The sequence below is a fragment of the Barbus barbus genome (assembly GCF_936440315.1).
Source record: "Barbus barbus genome assembly, chromosome: 28".
Classification (NCBI taxonomy): domain Eukaryota; kingdom Metazoa; phylum Chordata; class Actinopteri; order Cypriniformes; family Cyprinidae; genus Barbus; species Barbus barbus.
Window position 1 is genome coordinate 27,314,764 of NC_136756.1, and position 14,636 is coordinate 27,329,399.

The window sequence follows — 14,636 nt, forward strand, 5'->3', positions numbered from 1 at the left end:
TGTAAACACGCTTTTTCTGAGCACTGCCATAAATCAAAAACAGCCATTCTGAGATGCCACAACTGACCACAATGTGTTTAGAATATTAGTGCTGTATACTAAGACAAGCATCATGATTACTATTGCTCCAAATCAGGGCTGCGGGTTTGAACAATCCCTTGAGCTGGAGTAACTCGCCCTGCATCACTTGTGCAGCACGCATGGATGACACCTCAAATTGTGTGGATTGTATATTACATTTCAAAGGCTGATTTGTGATTTTCAGTCAATATAAGCTAACAATAAAATAAAACAGCAGGGACATATCTATCGACCGCAATATCAAAGAGACTTAGGGATGGACTAATAATCAACTAGCAATAACCTTTGGGGAAATGCATTCTGGGATTGTCTTTGTGAAAGATTTTGTTTAAAAATGGTGATAAAATGCTAAATTTCAGCTGTATTTGGTGCAACAGTCTTTCTGATCGTCTAAAGACAAAAAAGGGAAAATATTATTACTATTTACAGTTGTACTGTAAAATAAAAAACTTTTTAATAGTAATATAATAATAATTATTTTTATTACTATTCAAAATACATTTTTTATTGTTTAGATTATAAAAGTATTATTAAACAAACAAATAAATAAATTATTATTATTAACTATAATATTTTACGAAACAATAGTAAAATTAAAAATTAATATTTATGTGCATCTTAATTTCTTTGCTTTTAAACATTAAACCATAGAGCTTTAATTTTGGCATAAAACTGAGACTTTTGCTAAAAATAAATTTATGAACTATTCTCATAAGTGTCTCAAAAAATCCATATAAACGTGGAAAACTCCCGTTAAAATTATAAGTGGACTTCAGAGAAAAAAAATGTCACAAAAAAGTATTGTCATAACTGTAACTCGTGTGGTTTTGACATATAAAGGCCGTACTTTAGTGTCTCACGGGATGAATGTTTCCCGAACATCCCCATCATCTCATTTCCTGTCTACTTTAACTGGCACACATGTAGAAGCCCCAAAACATTGAAAGTAAACACACTTCTTATTCCATTTCTCATTGCATTTCCCATTCTTGATCGATGCAGCATGACACATTTCCATTAAACTGTGAATAGCCCATCAGTCACTAGGGGAATGTGTCCAGTGCTGGAATGTCCACGGTAACATTCTCATGGTGGGTCGTTTCAGAAATTTAATCAGAACGATTCGCAAAACACTTATGATGCAGTATGTTTTATTGGATATTTCCATATTGGAATCACATGATTTCCTTTCATTTGAGAAACAATCACAATAACAGAAGTGCCACTTGTTATAAGGCATTTAAGCAACATAAGTTGGTAATTTTGAGGTCATCATCACATATTCATTGTTATGGTCAAGTATCAATAACATATGTAAATTTGTGCATTTCCCAAAGAACACAAATTATGGGAAGGGTGATGGTTGGTCCCACGGTGAAACACATGGAAAGCTGTATCTGACGTTCATGTGGAATAATTTTTTTACACAGAAAATAAGACCATGCAGGAATATCAGAGAGAAACACTTACGATCGATTAATCATCAGGTGAAATGAATTTTTGAATCATACTCAAACATTAACTGTAGTGCAATTTCCGAGCATTGAACAAATAAGATTTGAACTGGAGAACAACAGTCAAAAATATAATATTCTTTTCTTTTTATATATATATAGAAACACTCATTGGACATGTTAAAACTGCTGCATGTTAAAATTGCTGGTATTTATCATCACAGACCCATGCAGAATGATGTCCACCATAATTTCCAAGCAAACCTCCTGGACCCTTTTAAAATAATAGTTCACTCAAAAATGACATTTCTGTCCTTATTTGTTCACACTCATGTCATGCCAAACCTAAAAACATAAAACAACGAGAGGTCATAGCAACTGTGTTTGTCAAGCTCAAACAGATACAATAAAAGCAGCATAATATAGTCCATAACAATTGTGCGTTATCTATTCAACATCTTCTGAAGAACATGATATATTTGTGTGAGGTTTATCCCAATAAAGCCTACAGTAGTTTATATGATACATGAATTTCTAAGGCCTCTAAAATGATCAAAACTGCTGAAAACCTGTTGAACACAATCCACTCTTCTATAGTCTGATTGAAGTTTAGATTTTTTTTAAAAAGGAAAATGCCTTTTAGTGTAATAATAGAAACGTCCACCTTCAGCTTGTGCTTCACACGTCTTTTTGTTTTTAAATCTTTACTGATTTTTATCAAGTAAATTGTAGCTTTTATATTTTATAAAGCTTTTATATTGTTAATAATATTTTGAGGGGAACATTTACTGGACAGAAGTAAGTTTACTTGATTGTCTATACATTATTTTTTAGAAAAATCATGTTGAAATGTGAGTTTCAGATATGGTCATCAGGTTAAGAGGGAGATATCGAGTCACTACTGATATCATTTTATGAAAGTTGTCTGTTATAGTGTTATATCTAACTGATTTGCATTACAGACTTTTCATCTTTTTGGCCATGTAAATATCAGGGTCTGCATCAAGTGTCAAATTGTTGCTCTGTTTGGGCCTCTGAATAAAACTGAGGTGTTTTTCCTCCTTTAGTATGAGCTCCATATTCTCCTATATCATACTTTATAGTATGAGTCATAAATGCCTGATGCATCAAATATGATACTCAACAAAAAACACAAATGCAAACCTACTTTATACATTTATACTTTGTATAAAGGTTCACACTGCTCCATTAAAAAAAGAGATTTTTCCTACTATTATTTCCTATCTTAGGCTTTACAGGGTTAAAGTTAATGCACTTCCCTCTGTTGAAGCTGCAAAATCTTATTTGCATTTCAGTTCACTGTCATTCCACAGGTTTGGAAAGACACGAGAGTGAGTAAATAAAGACAGAGTTTTCATCCAAAGCCTTTATTAAGCATCAGAAGTGTCGCAGCAGCTTTTGATGTTCCCATCGCTGATCGTTTCAAAGCTCTCTTTTCTTCATCAGTCTGTGTTCTCCAGTCTGAGGCTCTGTCAAGTGGCAAAGAGGCATCACAGCCAGCGTGAGTGCAGTGATTTCCCCAGTGTGCTCATTCACACCGCGTCCCCGTCCTCACACAGCGAGAGCTGATGGATTTTGATGATGGGAAGCGAGTTGTGTGCGGGCGGCTCGGGCTGCGGCGAATCCATTCTCACGCAGCAGCACGTCCTCAGCAGGTTCTTACCGCACATTCCCGCCACTTTAGCTCCCACGCTCACTCCGACGCTGACCCCGGTCGTCCCCGCTGACGATGTCCGGGAAGGGGCCTGCCACTCCCGGCCATCCCGGGACGACGGGCTGCGGGACAGAGCGATGGAGGAGGACGGGCTCAGGCGGGGTGGGTTGTCGCGGCTCGTCAGGCCCAGGATCTGAGACTGACCGTGCCGGGGACTGTGGCTCTGGTAGAGCGCGTGGGACGGGGTGGATCTCTTGCGGAGGCAGCGGGCGCCCAACACACTCAGGAAGGCTTTCTTAAACTCATGACTGGAGCAGGGGTAGATGATGGGGTTGATGCAGCTGTTGAAGTAGCCAAGCCAAAACGTGATCTTGAAGACGGTGTCCGAGGGTCTGTATGTCGGGAAGATGGAACCTAGATATAGAAAAAGACACATTATTTAAGGGTTTTAAAATTCATCAAGGGAATCAGTTTAAGGAAATTTACTAGACCAGAATCATGAAATTGTTTAATATTTTTATGGATCAAACATCAAAAAATAATAATTCATGATTATTCAAATATTCATATATATATATGCATATAAATAAGTGTAATTTTAACTGTAAAATTTTGTAAAAACGCTACTGAAAAAAACAGCTAATAGGTTAACAGTAAGTTCCTGTACAGGGAAAAATTGTAAAAGATCTAACCAGACATTCCATGTAATTTTACAGTAAAATGCTGTTAATTGTACAGTTTTTAGAAGTAAAAATAACAAATCAATGTGTAATTTACAGTCAAAAACTGTAAACTGATATTCCCAGAATTCCCTGCATGACACTCCACATTTGAAAGTATTTTATTTAAATAATCATGTTTTTTAATCGTTTTTGTTATCAGTTATGCACATTTGGGCTTTTTGTTACATATTCTGTTGTTTAATGAAAGTTTATTGCATCATTTAAGTATCATGTGTGTTACCATGATGGTGTTTTGTGTTTGCATGAATGACTCTGTGCACCTTCTATATATTAGTATATACTTCTGCTTGTGGTGAAGCTACGTGTGATGAGCTTTGATTCTACATGTGGCTTTCTCTTTTACCACCTGCATTATTATGGTAGTTGTTAGTATGTTAAAGGTATAAAACAGATTTTAATAGCAGTGTATGTTTTTGAATTTAGCGGTTAACATTCAAATTTCCTTGTTTGTTCCAAACAACCAAAAGCAATATATGTCTTCCTCAGATGCAATGTTAGTTCTGTACTTCAGCGTTGGGTAAAAGAGCATTATAATCTCCTTTGTGGTAGAGGAAGCTCCTTACATGTAGGCTACGGGAAACAGCGAAGATGCTGAATCAAACAATCAGCATTTCCATATGTTTATACTGGCCCCAATAATCAAAACTTATACTTAGCGCTTGCTCCATTTCTGCAAATCATTTTTTGTAAATGAATGACTTGATCCACATATGGCCTTTATCAACAGCCGCTTACACCACCTGCTGGTGAGCGGCTGACATCAGCTGGAGATCATGCATCGGTGCTCTACTGCTATTCCTGAGGTTCCCGGATGTGCACCGCTGAATTTTCTGCCGAATTTTAATCACTGAATTTGTGGCAGCGAATTTGGAAAGTGAAATAAAATGACCGAAATTTGCCTGTCGAATATTATACATCGTATTTTTAAACAGACTGAATATTTTGAAAGTGAATTCTGGAAGTTGAATATGAATTTTCAATTATGAAAATGTGTGAAATATTTTGAATTGGAATATTCACAGCTTAAATAAACAACTATGTTAAATTTCAGGACCTAAAAATGTAAGCCCTGGAAATACAAGGCATTAAAAGGCAAGCACTGTTAATTGCAATGCATCTTTTTTTCGATTTGTGGAATATTGCATGCTTTATGTTTCAAAAACTATTGGCATTATTCTGCTTCCATAACAGAGCCCCTAAAGGCACATGGTAGTGGAAAAAATTGGGGTGGAAAGGAAAAATATTTTTCAAATATTTAAATTTTTCAAATATTTTACGTTCTCTCGCCAAACCAGTTGAGTTTGGACAAACACTTCCTGTTTACTGTTCCTGCAAGCTGTAATGTAAACAGGAAGTGCACTGAAAAAAAAAAAAAAAAAGTTGGGCAACCAGCTTCAGCAGATTTTTGAGTTTTCTCAACTTCTTGCTTTAAGTTTATACAACAAAAAGTTGAAAAATTTCCTAAATAATAAGTTTAGAAAACTAAAACATCTGCTGAAGCTGGGTGCCTTAAACTTTTAAGTTGGCTCAACTCAACCAGTTTTGTGAAGGAACGCAAATATCTTTGCGAGGGAACACAAAGTTTCTTAAAAGAATACAAATGTTTTGTGAGAGAATGCAAAAAAAAAGTAAAAAATATTTTTTCCCTCCCACCCCAATTTTTTTTCCAGCACCATGTCCCTTTAGGGGCTCTGTAATTTTCTCTTATACTACACTCACATAAAAAATAATTTAAATAAACAATACATTTAAAAATCAGTAAGATCACATTTGCAACCTATTTTATTTCTATAATCAGTTAGTATAACTAAATATTAATATTCATGTCAGATGGTGAAATTTGTGTGAAAATAGTATCGGTATCAAAATCAAATCAATAAACCGACAATAGCAAAAATCTGTTTACATGAGACTATTGAAATTTTTTTCCTTCAGTCTTGACATTAGATAACATGCACACAAAGAATAAACTCACAAAAAAGCAGATGAGTTTACTGCAACATTTCAGGTGTTTTTATTCAAATGTGTATAAAAATATTCATGTAATGCATGTAACCGTGCATGTGCAGTAAAAATCATCTGGATCTGGATATCAATCAACAAGTCAAGTCTAGGCTTTTGGGATTTAAAAGACAGTTAAATAGACGTGTTTCAGCGGTTTCATTCTCTCTGTGAAAAAGATTGAAGACTCATCTCTGTCATGCAGTGGGGATGATTAATGGGACCTGAAATGAACAGATAAGGAGCAGAAAATGAGAAAGGTTACGTCTGGGAAAGAGAAAAACGTGTGAATGCTTCTGAAAGCATCGTTCTCGTCGTCGCCGCTGCCTCCGTGTGACAGGACGGATAACTACGTCATGCATCACAATGCCGGCCAAGTCTTTTTATAGCATCTGATCTGATCTCACGCTGGACCGTTCCTCCGTTAATCAAGGTTAATAGTTTTATTCAAATTGCCGTCATAAATCCGACTCAATGTGATCAGAGAAGGGCCTTTCAGAGGAAGGGAATTGTAGGGCGTTATAAAGGACAGAGGCAAAGAAAACAAAGCCGCATCGATATATTTAACCGCTCACACACCCAGTGGATTTTTCACTCTGGTCGTACCATTAAAAGAATTAAAGTGTCTAGTAAAACCACCTGGCCTTGAGACGCAGCATCTTTCTTCAGAGCTGAAAGCTGGAGTCGCCACGTAACACACTTTAAGAGCGAGTCTAGAGGGGCTTTTATACACAAAGATGAAGGAGAGCCAGAGATTGACAGACAGGGCTGTGGGAACAGTCTCTAAACGCCACACTTTAATCATTAGTAGCTTCAGGCTAGACTAAGGTTTAGTCTTCTACAGTTACTGTCCATCAAGTCATATTTCACCCTGAAATTAAAAGATTTAGGACCATTAACAGTTTTGGCTTTGTGACATTATTTTCATTTCACATTTACCACAAATTGTCACCTTAGTAATGCATCATGACTGTAATACAATACAGATATATTTTACATGCATCTGTATGTAAGTTATATTTCATTCATTCATTCATTAGTTTAAAAAAATCCCAATTAAACACATTTTGTCATCATAACACATTGTGACTATAATACAAAATATTATTCTTTGTATTTATTTGTATGTACAATTTATTTTTTATTAATTAATTAAATATTTATTATTATTATTCATTTTGATTTTGGTGTGAAATACCTCCTAGAAATGCTTTATTTTGACAATATTTTCAGGACAATTAAACAGATTTTAACCACAAATTGTTTTCATAGTAATTAGACATATTAATTAACTGTAACACAAAATATTTATTTAAAAATGCATTTTCTGTCAAATTTATTTTGAAATTTATTTTAAAACAAATATAAACATTTGTTTTAAAAAAAATACTTATTTTGATTTTTGAAATATAACTTGCAAATACTTTATTTTGACATTATTTACATGACAATTAAACACATTTTGTACACAAATTGTAATCATGGTAATCCATCATGACTAATGCCACAAAAATAATAATAATAATTACATTTAAATTTAAAATACTTATCTCCATGTACAATTTATTTATATATTTATTTGTATCAATTTCTTTACTTTGATTTTGGAGTGAAATATACCCTGGAAATGCTTTATTTTACATTATCTTCATGACAATTAAACACAAGTTTACATGATGGGGAAAAAAACGATCCTAAATGAAGTTTATCAATTGAAAAACACAATATTTTGGTCATGTTCATTCATCCAGCTTCTGATGGTAACGACATCCTCAGCCACAACATGTTCTAATGTATAAAGAGAGAGAACAATATAAAAATGGAAACATTAAATGATCCACTCTGTCCCGAGTGATGTGTGCAGAAATATAAATAGTGGATCCAATGTAATGATGCATTAAATTGAAAGAAGTCAAAATGACAAAACAAAAGCAATTTCGTCCCATAATGATAATGACTGAACTTTCTTCTGCTGGGAAAGTGTGTTTGCTGCAGTCAAACCCTGAGACGTTTTGTGCGACTGTGGCAAATGGCTCTCGTAAAAAGACTAAGCAATGAAAGTGAGTGTTTATCAGGTCAGATTCCATTAAAGGTTATGTCCTCAGTGCACTGAGGTGTGGTTTAAAGCCCGTTTACGAGGCTTAGAGGACGAAAATAAACAGCCATACACCTGACTCTAAATCAAACCAGCAGGTCCTGCTGAAGCATCACATTGCATATGTATAACAGTGTCCTTGACTGCCGAATCTTCTGTTAGTCATCATTAATAAGGACCGCTGAGCATATCTGGTGTCGTCATAAATGTCTGCAAACACACAAAGACCTCTGACACAGTCCTATATGCTACGGTCAGTACAAGAAGTGACCGGGATTTTCTCAGGAAACTGTGACATTTATATCTGGAAATTTCAGCTTTTTTCCCAATAATTTTCATTTGAAAAGCTGGACGCAAGTCATCAGGCCCAAAGGACCACCATAGACATTGGGAACCACAAAAGATGGACCTAAAATTCAGATTTTGAGTTTTTAAACTATTACCTCCAATCCTAAATATGTGAGTACAGCCCTGCAATGTACCAATAGTTATTATTATCAGCCTTCCTGTAGCTCAAATAGTAGAGCATGGCGCTAGCAACGCCAAGGTCATGGGTTTGATTCCCAGGGAAAGCAAGAGCTGATAAAATGTAAAAACTGTAGCTTGAATGCAATGTAAGTCGCTTTGGATAAAAGCGTCTGCTAAATGCATAAATGTAAAATGTAAATGTACTAACTATAAAGCTACTAACTATGATTTCCACTCCTGGAAGTCTGGATATTTTTGACAATATTTTTGTTTCTTGAAATCAAATAAATGCTAAATAAAAGAAAATATAAAAAGCATATAAAAATGCATGCAAAATGAATGTTCTAAAATAACTAAAACTAAACCAATAAATAAATCAAATAAACTTTAAAGTTAACATGAAAGCAATATTACACTATAAATAGAAGATCTAATTCAAAAACAAAAGCTATAATAGTATCTCAGTGATACTAAATAGGCCTTTATCACACTTAACATAGGTTTGGAATACGCATACTTTTAAAATATAAGTAGATAACAAGTCCGTTTTGATGGTATTATTCATATTCAAAATGTTATAGAGTTGAAGGTTAGTGCAAAATGAATAATAACCGCCTTAATGAATAAATATCATTGCACCACACCACAATAGTCAAGCAGTTTTTTTTTTGTTTTTTGTATTTTGAGCCAAGAAAGTCTCGATAAGGCCTATTAAAACACCAGTTACAAAGATTTGAGTTTATGATCTCACACCCTCAAATATGGTAAATATGAAATATAAAATATATAATAAAAAATATCTGTGGAAATGTCAGAGAAAGTGTTTTTATCATGTTATCATATACTATATTTTTGTTAATATTTTGAATTAGATTTTCTGTTTTCATTATAATAGATTCAAGATTTTTATTTGTCACATACACAATATAACCAGCAGTGAACTAAAATTAGACATTTTCAACACAAATATTTAATTTCAGTTAATGTTCATTTTATTTCAAGTCTTGAAAATGCTTTTTTATGGTTTTAGTTTTAGTTAATGATAACCCTGATTGTCAAAGCATAAAATAACGTTTAAAATAAAATAAGCATTTTAATAAAAGGAAAAAAGGGCTAATATTCCTATAACAAGTACTTAAAAATAATTGTGTTATTTTAAAACTGCACAACTTTGGCATTACTGAAGTTAAATCGATCTTATTTTAGCAGCCTGTTCATTATATCAGTGTATGTCTTGGAGACACAAATGTTTGAGAATGACTCGACTGCTCTCAAAAACGAAAAACATTTGTCTGAGCTTTTCTTAATGTCAGGCCTGCTGCTCTTTAATATTAGCTCTAATGTAATATTAACCACAGCAGATACTGATGCCCATTATTTATTAAAGCCTCGCGGATCCCTACTGCATTTTACTCTATTTACGCATCCAGTCTGCAAACGCTTCCAAAAATACAGGATGACTGAGCTCGTTTTCAATTTCATTTCTTTCAGCCTGAGCAGTTTGGTACCTCCTGCATCATTTCCCGTGGTTTCTTGTCTGAGTAAATGATCAGAGAAAAGAGAGAGTTTATGCCACGTGAGAATTTCAGACATGACTTCAATGCTAAAGATTCACCGTGGGCTCATGCATACGTCACGGTACGACTGTTCTCCCTCAAATACATGCAATGGTTCAGTCATGCAATTCATGTCTGTCTGACGCAGGTTTACCTGGAAATAGACGGCACGCAGAGCTCACATCTCATGAAATATAAGAGAATGTGTTCACACAATAACAGACTCGGCTACAGGTGACAACATTAATGTTCCTAATGTAAATCAATATTTACATCTCCTTCAAAAAATACATTTACATTTAGTCATTTATCTGAAGCAACTTACAAATGAGGGCAATAGAAGCAATAAAATCAACAAAAGAGCAATAATATGCAAGCGCTATGACAAGTCTTGTTTTTTTTTCAGTACAAAATGCTTCACGTTTTTTTCATGCCATTTCTTTGTAATTTATTTTAGAATTTAGAAATTTCTGGATGAAAATTGTTTCTACACAAATTTGTTTTTGAATGCTTCAGAATATTTCTTTCTTTAAATTTAACTGTTTTTTTTTTTACACTGTAAAATCAGATTTTTACAAGACGTTTTACATGAAAATACGATTTCTACTTCAAAATGTCATGTTTAATTTTATACTTGCCATTTCTTTGTAATTTATTGTAAAAATGTAGAAATTTCTGGGTGAAAATTGTTTCTACACCCATTTTTTGAGTGCTTCAGAATATTTATTTAATTATATATTTAATCGTTTTTATACATGACAAGACATTTCACAAGAAAATGCTATTTTTCCCTCAACATTTCATGTTTAATTCTATGTTACTTGCCATTTCTTCAATGGCATTTCTTCAGCAATTTCTGTAAGTTTTTTCAATACCAAATTGTTTTGAGTGATGCATAAAAAATTACACAATTGTGTCACAATAATTTAAATTTAATTAATTTTAAAAATGCTTTAAATGCTACAAGTGAATTTAGGCATCTAAACATAATTAACATAATAATGTAAAGTATATAAAAATAATACTTATTTTGAATTTGATTTGTTTTAATTTAAATGTATTTTATTTTGCTAATGATTGCATTTAAAAATGTTATTAAACTAACACTGTATAAAGATTAAGATTAAAAAGTTTAAAAATAGCGGACGTGATTAAATACATAAAATAATATAGAGAAATAATTTTTTTTTTTAATAATTAAATGGTACATATACATTGTGAAGAACATAATTTAAGAATTTAACATTTACTGCATAAAATAAGAGCATTCGACCTTACAAAAAAATGCCATTTTGCTATGCGGTTTCTAGGGTTTGCTTGCTTTTGGTTGCTTAAAGATGTGTTTAATTGTCATGTCATTGCTGTTGGTTGCTTATAAACCTTCAAAACAGTCCCTAGTACAATAATTATATGATAATCCGTTTACCATGGTGATTTTTTTGTGAGGATAGCCTCTAAAGAACTGTTTTCTTTGGCTTCGTTGGCTACATATGGGTTTGTTCTGTGTTTCTTTCATTAGGTCATTGTGTTTATGTAGTATTATGATACTTATTATGATACTATAATGCAGTGGATGCTCCTAAGAGTCAACCAAGCATTAAATTGATTCTCCCTTCACTGCTGCTACTGTATTGAAGCATCGAGGGAGGATTTAAAATGGAAGAATGCCTGTCCGAAGGGCAAATACTTCATCCTAATACCCACATTTGTCAGCAAAATCCCCTCGATATTATACCACACAGCATCTATATATGAAGTCTTTCGGCTCTAGTCATCCAGTGATGAAAAAAGCATGTAATTACTTTACTGGGAAAAATTAACCTGTTGTTATTAATTATTACAAACTAAAGGGCGACTTCATTATGAGTCTCTCAGCTTTATAGCAAGATGTCATACGTGCAAAAATAGATTTGCATCGACCGCCGTAACATTAAACGAACAACTTTCCTATTGAAGGCGGTGTTTTAGATTTCACTGTTACTAAATGTGGTTTGCAGAGCGAGTGTATGCTGTGTTTCGTCTCAAACTGAGTCATGCTGATAAGGTCATTGAATCCCCTGAGCTTTATTAAACACTCTATTATATGCAATTTAATGCCAGTTAATTAGCAAGCGATTCAATATCGAGCAAATCGTGTTTCTTATAAATCTCCATGCAGATTCATAATCATTTTCATGTCCTTTTGAGTAAACAGCCTCCCACGTTTACCACAGATTCATAAGACTGTGCTATTTGTTTGCATAGGCTTTCCAATAATACCGTTTACTGGATTCCTTCTCTTTTTTGAGACTGAATAGACTCTATTATGTGGTTTAACTCTGACTGACCTTGAACCGAGAGGTCTCGCTAGAGCCCTATTGCAGGGGTGGGAAATATAATAACAGCTAAAATTCATATCTGGGGAACTCGAGAAGCTCTGCTGTGCATTAAGGGAATTGCAGATCTTTCTGACTCTCAGTGAAACTCATTTCTGAAGCCAAACATATTGCATAAACACCCGTGACCCTGTTGTCTGAGAGAACACTCTAAACGCAGGTTTAAACAAACATCCTTTAAACCGTTGGCACAACAAACGCTTCTCCTGCACTACACGATTTGCTGAGCCAAAAGCGAGTTGATTCTTTCGACCTGTTTACATGCTAAAATTGCTAAAACACTAACATCCGAGGCCTCCATGGACCCAGATATTTTACCAATCTTCTCGATTCTCCACGTGGCAGCATTTTACCCACTTGAAGTTATTATTTTCCCATCTTCTAGCATTTGGAAAAATCTCTGCGCATTTGACTTTCAGACAGGAAACCAAAAAATTGTCCCTGTGCATGTCTACCTATTTCTGTCAAGGGACAACATGAAAATCGCACATACAGACCAGATATTTCACACAATGCAAAGAGCATCTCATCTCAAAGTTAACTAGAACTCTTTAAATGATTTTCAGTCTTCTAGTCATTTATACCACATTGACCTCTGACAAAGTCCTTTTTGAGGTAAGCTGGTTCACTTGGTGGAAATGTAGTACTCAGTACAATTCCTATTGATCTGAATGGGGAAAGGTCAACAGCTCCTTAACTTTGCCAAGTTTACACTTGCAAAATCATCAATACAGTCAGACATGACATCATTTTTGCTTTTGTAGCTTGCTGTAAATCACATTAAATCACTTTTTCCAGTTAGTCAAACACATGATAAACAGGGAAAGAAAAACACTCAATGCTTTTGCCAAACAAGTGAATGGCTCATCTAGGGGTCATTTGCAACATATGGTGACAAATATTCAAAAATACTGAGAAAAATTTCATATAAAATGCCTTGTTCTACCTAACAAGGCATTTTTCCTGTCTGTTCCTGTCTGTTGTGCTGCTGAGAGGTTTGCGATTGTAATTCTGCTTTTTTATTGAATCTTTACCTTACTTTCACTCTCTGTTGTTTAAAGTGATAATATATAACTAAATTCCCACCATATTTCTGGTATTATCTATCAAACTAATCTAACTAATTTAATCGTTTGCTTTTAAAACCGCGAGTGCAGCACACTCAGTCGGAAAAGGGTGGTTTGCCCACTTCAGGTTGGTGGAGAGTTCCTGCCTCAAGTAGAGGAGTTTAAGTATCTTGGGGTTTTGTTCACGAGTGAGGGAAGGATGGAACGGGAGATTGACAGACGGATCGGTGCAGCTTCTGCAGTAATGCGGTCGATGTACCGGTCTGTCGTGGTGAAGAAAGAGCTGAGCCACAAAGCGAAGCTCTCGATTTACCGGTCAATCTACGTTCCTACTCTCACCTATGGTCATGAGCTTTGGGTCATGACCGAAAGGACAAGATCCCGGATACAGGCAGCTGAAATGAGCTTTCTCCGCAGGGTGGCTGGGCGATCCCTTAGAGATAGGGTGAGAAGCTCGGTCACTCGGGAGGAGCTTAGAGTAGAGCCGCTGCTCCTTCACATCGAGAGGGGTCAGCTGAGGTGGCTCGGGCATCTGTTCCGGATGCCTCCTGGATGCCTTCCCGGGAAGGTGTTCCGGGCGCGTCCCACTGGGAGGAGACCCCGGGGAAGACCTAGGACACGCTGGAGAGACTATGTCTCCCGGCTGGCCTGGGAACGCCTCGGTGTCCCCCCGGAAGAGCTGGAGGAAGTGTCTAGGGAGAGGGAAGTCTGGGCATCTCTGCTTAGACTGCTGCCCACGCGACCCGGTCCCGGATAAGCGGAAGAAGATGGATGGATGGATGGATGGTGCAGCGCGTTAGCATTCGTTAGCTGGTAGGCTTGTTACTCGCGGTTCCACTCGCGTTTCTATTCGCGCCTATTATTGTTTTCTTTTTTCTCGCTCCGTTTTCATTTCTCTCTCGCTCCGTTTTTCACGAGTTCATCAAACAACAGTGGTAAGTGGTAAGTTAAGTTGGTATCATTCATCAATCACGGTGAGTAATGGCTTCTTCTCCTGCTATTGTTGTTTGCACTGCTTGCCACATGTAAAATTTATCTATCTCTGTCGGCGACGAGGGATTCACATGTGATAAATGCAGGGAAATAGTTAGGCTGACAGAGAAGATTTCATGCATCCAAAC

At 35.4% G+C, this 14,636-nt stretch overlaps 1 protein-coding gene across 1 annotated transcript in view; it reads right to left on the minus strand.

Annotated features, from left to right (window-relative positions):
* Positions 1-1,217: 1,217 nt before the first annotated feature.
* LOC306848358 (alpha-1A adrenergic receptor-like) overlaps positions 1,218-14,636 on the minus strand; it is a 47,334-nt gene continuing 33,915 nt past the window's right edge. Inside the window, exon 4 of the mRNA XM_079382860.1 lies at positions 1,218-3,624. Within this exon, the coding sequence (XP_079238986.1) occupies positions 3,089-3,624 (536 nt within the window). The 3' untranslated portion in view covers positions 1,218-3,088. The remainder of the gene's footprint in view (positions 3,625-14,636) is intronic.